The 6,495-nt window shown below is 48.3% G+C and overlaps 1 protein-coding gene across 3 annotated transcripts in view; it reads right to left on the bottom strand.

The window, feature by feature from the left end:
• Positions 1 to 201: 201 nt before the first annotated feature.
• Positions 202 to 6,495, bottom strand: part of prpf40a (PRP40 pre-mRNA processing factor 40 homolog A) — a 17,991-nt gene continuing 11,697 nt past the window's right edge. For all 3 annotated transcript variants that reach the window (XM_048238397.1, XM_048238395.1, XM_048238396.1), the window contains 12 exons: positions 5,690 to 5,840; positions 4,889 to 5,022; positions 4,288 to 4,402; positions 4,059 to 4,150; positions 3,851 to 3,967; positions 3,217 to 3,354; positions 2,727 to 2,822; positions 2,520 to 2,606; positions 1,855 to 1,945; positions 1,642 to 1,703; positions 1,355 to 1,498; positions 202 to 910 (listed from right to left, as the gene is read on the bottom strand). In XM_048238397.1, coding sequence (XP_048094354.1) covers positions 821 to 910; positions 1,355 to 1,498; positions 1,642 to 1,703; positions 1,855 to 1,945; positions 2,520 to 2,606; positions 2,727 to 2,822; positions 3,217 to 3,354; positions 3,851 to 3,967; positions 4,059 to 4,150; positions 4,288 to 4,402; positions 4,889 to 5,022; positions 5,690 to 5,840 — 1,317 coding nt within the window. In that variant the 3' untranslated portion in view covers positions 202 to 820. The remainder of the gene's footprint in view (positions 911 to 1,354; positions 1,499 to 1,641; positions 1,704 to 1,854; positions 1,946 to 2,519; positions 2,607 to 2,726; positions 2,823 to 3,216; positions 3,355 to 3,850; positions 3,968 to 4,058; positions 4,151 to 4,287; positions 4,403 to 4,888; positions 5,023 to 5,689; positions 5,841 to 6,495) is intronic.

Below are 6,495 nucleotides of genomic sequence, written 5' to 3'. Positions count from 1 at the left end.
ATTAAATAAAACTATTTACACTACCCTAGTATGCCTGTGAATTTCTTGTCTGTCAACAGAAATGATCTAGATAAGACTAGCCATGAAACAGTTTCTCTCAGAGTTTCTCTTTTGTGAGTTGACTTAGAAGTAAGTCTTAGAAAGTAAGTCTCCTTACCATTTATAACCAACAACATGAAAAAAAGAAAGGAAATATACTTATCCATTTCAAATGTTTTAATTACTGGCATTACACTTAAAATATTCTCCAAGATGCTCGCAAACCAGGTCGCTTGGTACCAAACACAAAAAAAGTCCATTTCCACTATGATTCAGATAAGACATGCTTATCCCTGAATATGATTTCAGAGCAGTGAAACTATTCACAGGAAATTGATTTGCATGTGAATGCTAACCATAAGGCAGTCACAGTCAGTGTGGCTTCGTTTTTAAAATTAGTCATGTCACGGTCAATCGTACATACAAGGCTACCTACAAAAATAAGAGAAAGACTTTTCAAAATAAAAAAAGGCAACATAGTAGCTAAAGAAAAGCAAAATCTGTGTCACTGAATAACAGTTCTGGTGTCCTCGCATCACAAAGAGTCACATAATAACAACATTTCTGATGGAGGAAACAAAAAGAAGAAAAAAGAAAAAGGGGCCTTTCCCCAACAAAGCGTCCGGCCACCCTGCCCAGTGCAGGAGAGCTGTGACGTGATGTGACCCACGTGTGCGACGAGCGCTATGTTGCCTGAGGACAGGACTGGACAGGACAGGGAGAGAGCTAGAGGAGGAATGCATTGGTGGCACAGGGGGGGTTAAAACACACACGAGACAGACTAGGGGGCGTCCAGCTGTTCTAGAAGGGTCCGTCTCCTCTTCTCCAGTTCGCCTTCGCTCAGCTCACTGCCAGACGTATCCCAGCCCCCCTGAGAGAGGAGAGAGGTGCGGGTCATGCAACTGCACTGACGACAAACAAAACACTTCACAAAGAGACACAGTATAGGCAAAAGGCAGCAAACCAACAAGCTATAACTTTCTCAAAAGTAAGTGGAATTCGGCCAGTAATCTGTATGGCTTGCTTGATTGGCACTGCATAATTCATTCTTATGTCAGTACACTCAATGTACTGTTGTGTATTGTAATGTAATGTTCCAAATAATTATTTTTCTGGACCTTGTCTAGTATAGTCACAACAGCAACAGCACAACTGAGAACTGACCTTATTTAAAAGACGGTCATGCTTTTCTATGACGGGTGTTTTGACCTCACTGAAGGCTCTCACAAAAGCTATTCAGTACGTCTTGAGACTGCAGCTATAATGTACGGATAGATGCATCCACCGGGTTCCAAATAACACCTCATGACCTTACTTCCTCTTTGGCCGATTTCCTCTTGGGGGACTTCTGTTTGGACGATGAGCGTGTCTTGCCCCTGGACTTGTCGTTCTCTTTGTCTTTCTCTCGCTCCTTCTCACGCCCTTTCCTGTCCCTCTCTGCGTCCGACTCAGGGGAGGCCTGGGCGGCGGGAGGTGAGAAGAGCCATCAGCACAAAGCCACACAGGTCACACAGCGCAGCGAGTTGCCACCCAGCCTCTGGCTCTCCCGTCAGGGGAACAGAGGTGGCGGCACATGCCCCTTTAATACGGCTCTCCACTTACCGACTTGTGTCTCCTCTTCTTGCCCTTCTTCTTGTGTTTCTTTGACTTTTTGTAGCTCCTCTCTACAAAGACAAAATTGCAAATTGTTAGCCTCTGGGCATGATCGTTGATCTGAGCGTGATCTGTTGTTCTGTGTCTGCCGGAGACACCAGGCAACGTGAGTGATGTGTGTGTGTGGGGGTCTGTGAGCGTGTCAGCGGGGTGAATACACACCTGACTCTCCGGAGGAGGAGTGCTCCGAAGGGGACTTGGAGGTTGAGCGCTTCTTCTTCTTGTGGTAGTCATCATCCTCCGACTCCGAGCCCTGCAGGGGGGACAGGAGATGGGTGGCACGATAAGGACACATCACACAGAACAAGACTGCTAACATTAGTTACTCCTAAACCACCTGCACTAAGATTCTGGTTACTATGTCTACATGTCATACAGACTTGGTGAGGCTTTAGAGATTCACCACAACAATGAAAACAGGACTTTTTTCAAGACATAGCATGATCATAAAACACTATGCCATTTAATTTAACTTGAATAAAGTATAGGGCTGTGTCTTTGGGTTTTGGCCTCAACATCTGTGGCTTGAGGGCTAATGAAACCGCCCATTAAAAGAAGCCTTGGCACATCTGATAACAGCAAGATTGTCTTGTTAAAGAGCAAGAACAGCTTGTTCCAAACTCAGTTACTCAGGTGTGAGACAACGACAGAAAAAAAAAAAAAAAAAGAGAGAGACAGCGAGGACATTCTGCTATGTGGCGGCGCAGCCATTTCTGGGGTGTTAATAAACTGACACGCTGGAACTCTGCCTTGTGCACACGAGAGACTAGACAGCTAAGGGGGGAGGAGGAGGGAGGGGAGGCTTGGCGAAGACGCGGAGTACCGACCGAACGAGAGCGTGATCGCTTCCTGTGGTGCTTCTTCGATTTCTTCGAGTGCTTCTTGTTCTTGGAATGATGGTGCTGACATTCGTGCTGCAGGAGGACAGAGAAGACAGACTGTGTGTTAGGACTTAAATCGCTGCATTCTAAACACACAAACACAGCTGGGGAGAGGGTCTGTGCCAGATATAGTCCACAAATAGTGTGCGTTACCTCCAAGACATGAATGAAATCTTTAAATATCCTCTTTCGCTCGGACTCCAGGGTCACGTCCTCAAACGCAGCCTCCTTTAGGAATCGCTCGCGCACCTGAAGGAGACCACAGCCACAGAACAAAATAATTAGAGCAGAAAAATGGGTTGTTTGGACCAAAGAACATCACAGCACACAGGTACAACCATATCTATGCCTAAACATTAGTCTTTTGACATATTCTTGTTAGATGAATGAAGTACACCTAAGCATAGCACACCCAGACTCAATATCACATCACCGGATAACACACACAGTTAACATCTCACTCATGGACATACATGCACCTAAAACAGATGTGACATTTTCAGTAGTTTTTCTCTTGGGCTAGATCTGTGGTTTGAATAGAGACTATGGTGGAGCTACGGGTGCTGATACTCTATCCATGTCTCTAGCTCAGGTGCGTAGCGTAGCGGTGAGGTGCGGTTGACCGGCCCGGTGGGACACTCACCCCCTCCCAAGTGGCCTCTGGCTCCAGCGGCGGTGTGGCCTGCTTCAGCATGCTCCTGAACGCAGCCTCCTTTCTCTTCATCTTCCTCGCCTCCTCCTTCTCCCGCTCCCTCTCCCGCGCCTCCGCCTTCTCCAGCAACTACACACACACACACAGTGAGCTTACATCACTAGGGGGTGCTTATTAATACTGGGAAAATCGGCACATGACTTTTAAGAATGAGGATCTCCTCACGTCTGTTGTGACATGTTCATGTGTGCTAGCAACAAGTAACGTTAGGTGATAAATTAGCTAACTCTGATGTTATTGCGGGAGGCACAAGTTTGTCAATTTCAGCTGCTTTCAGGCAGGATGGACATCGAATGTTGATGCTAGGAGCTCAGATATGCCATTGCTCACCAACACATAACACATATCTGGATCCAGATGATTATTGATGATAAAAAAAAAATAACAAATATTCTTCTTTCATTATTCATTGAAAAACATTTTTTTTAGCAGTGAGTTAAGTTCAGACATGCCTCGGACCAGCTCAAACCTGTTATATTAGCCTGTATTTTACCACATTCCAACAAATACTGGGACATCTTTATCTTCTCAGCTTCAGTCCGTACATAACCAGAGTTAGACTCACGCTATTAAAGGCTAGCTTGATGTTGCCAGCGTCCAGTGTGGTGGCTCTCTTGTCTGAGCTGATGACCGAGCCAAAGTCCTCAAAGGTGCTGTTGATCTCTACCAGGAAGCCCTTGTCCTGTCATGACAAGTGTACATGGTGAGTGTGGCAGAGCACTGATGGCCAGTGGTGAATAGGTCACAGCTTGGAGGCTTAAGTTTGTGCAAACCTTCAGGATGTCCTTGATGATCCTCTTCTCGTCGTGGTAACGTGCTTTCAGGTCCTCCACGTAGAACTTGAAAAGGTCCAGGGGTGTCGAACCTATGGTCAATGCAGCACAAACCACTACATTGGTCATTCCACATCTGGTCACCCACCACCAAGACTGCAATGTCAATTGATACTACACACATTCATGTGAATATCCGAGTGTGGAAAGGCATATGTGTGTGTGTTACCTGGCTGGCCCAGCATGTTGCTGAAGCGGATGTCAGAGCTGATGGTGGGGTACATCTCCATCCAGGCCGACATGGAGTGGAGCTGCCCGTGCTCATGCAATTCATCCAGGAATTTCTGAAAGAGAAGTCCAGACGTGAGCCCATCTGCACCGGCCCTGCCCTCACTGAGACGGCTATTTCCCACAGAACGCTCGCACAGCCTAGGGCCACTCCATTAGCTAGCGTAAGGCCCATTTCATTAGGCTGCCTGTTACTGCATTACCCCAAAATGACATTTCATTTGTCAACTCCCAGACACACAACACCCTCTGATAGAAAGATCGAACGGGGGTAGAGAAAAGAGAGAGAACAGCCACCATCCATCACTTGATCATTTGTCACCCTTCACCAGTGTGCTCTGTGACCAGAGTAAAGCATCTCTCTCTCTCAGCAGCGGGCATAAAAACGGCGCCGCCGGGGCAGGAGGGCATCAACACTGCCCGCGCGTAGAGGTCAGCCGCTGCTGCTCCTCCTCCTCCTCCTCCTCCTCCTCCTTAGCGGCTGACGACAGCGCCGGGCGTGGCGTTGCCATGGTGACAGGGCGGGGCGGGTCGGGGCTCACCTGGAAGGCCTCTCTGTTCTTCCTCTGGCGCCTCCGTTCCCGCAGCAGGCCCTTCTGCTTCTCGTCCTCCTCCTCCTTCTCCAGTGCGCGGATGTGCTCCTCGAAGCAGATCAGCGCGTCCTCCTTGTCCATGTCTGTCAAACAACGCAGCACATGTTCATACACCTGCACATTCACATACCGTACAACATAGAAACTATGCATCTACGTCTGCTGAAACAGAACCCTTCCATTTTCAACAAAACCTGCACACAACATGAAGCAAACAGCCCAAATATATACCCCAAAATTCCTACAGTCACACAAAGACACACTTCCCATATACCTACGAATGTACATAGCTGATTCACACTGACTTGTGTGTCATCGTTCCAAAGAACTGTTTTGTATACACAGGCTATGCACACTGGCAGGCACATGTTTCACCCCTAATCTACACACACCCAAACTACATGAGAAAAGTTACACACAGCTGAACTGCGCGCGCACACTGAGCTGGATGGCATTCAGATGGCACATTTTTCAGACGATCACTTTCACAAATCCATACGAGTCTTCACACTCTCACACAACCTGTGAACCTGTCCAAACGGAACATCCCTACCGGGCACCACACAGCGTCTGAGCGTCCGAGCTTTATCAGCCCGCGCAGGCCACCGCTCTCCCACATCACTTATGCATGCACACAGACGCAGCCAGGGCCACTTTATCTCCACACGGCAAGCCTCAGACCTCTAAGCCCGTGCAGAGCATAAGGAAATGGGGTCAGACCAGGGGACAGGAAGGGGGGGAAGGACATACTCTGGAGCTCCTCGTCCTCGGCGAAGGTGGGGTTGTCCAGCAGGTACTGCTGCGCCTCCGACCAGGTGGTGCGGTACGTCACGTTGGCCATGTTGTCCAGGATGTTCTTCAGCGCCTCCCAGTTCCTCTTGCGCAGCTGCTTGGCTTGTTCCTGCAGCACACATGGGGGTCACCAGGGAGACCCGTCAGGACAGAGAAGGGCCCAGACACAGATGCACTTATGCAGTCAAGAGAACATTCTAGAAGTACTCAGCACTAATCTGACTGCACAGTAACAGAGAGTTCACATGACCCTACATTGGAGCTAAGAGATCAATCTACTGAAGATTGCAGAGGTGTACTTCACACACACATAAGGGAGTAGTAGTATTAGTAGGCCTTTATTGTCACATGGTCATAAAGTAACCAGCGAAATGAACCATCAACCTGTCCATACAAACATACATATAATATGACAAGGGGTAGACAGGACAGGGAGACAGGGCGTTGAGGAAGAATTACAGCATAACATGGGAGGGGGAGGAGAAAAAAAAGACTAACCCCCCAGACTATGCTCCCTGTGGGGGAGTACAGTGGAACCCCCCAGACTATGCTCCTGTGGGGAGTACATGCTCCTGTGTACAGGGAACCCCAGACTATGCTCCTGTGGGAACCCCAAGACTATGCTCCTGTGGGGAACCCCAGACTATGCTCCTGTGGGGGACTATGCTCCTGTGGGGAGTACAGTGTGGGAACAGGAAAAAAACACCTCAGCAACATTAGCACATACACTTTACACAACATGAGAGACAAGGATAAACATGTTT

The sequence above is a fragment of the Alosa alosa genome, chromosome 3, assembly GCF_017589495.1.
Source record: "Alosa alosa isolate M-15738 ecotype Scorff River chromosome 3, AALO_Geno_1.1, whole genome shotgun sequence".
Classification (NCBI taxonomy): Eukaryota; Metazoa; Chordata; class Actinopteri; order Clupeiformes; family Clupeidae; genus Alosa; species Alosa alosa.
Note: the sequence above shows the minus strand (reverse complement) of the source record. Positions and strands in the feature narration are given on the sequence as shown.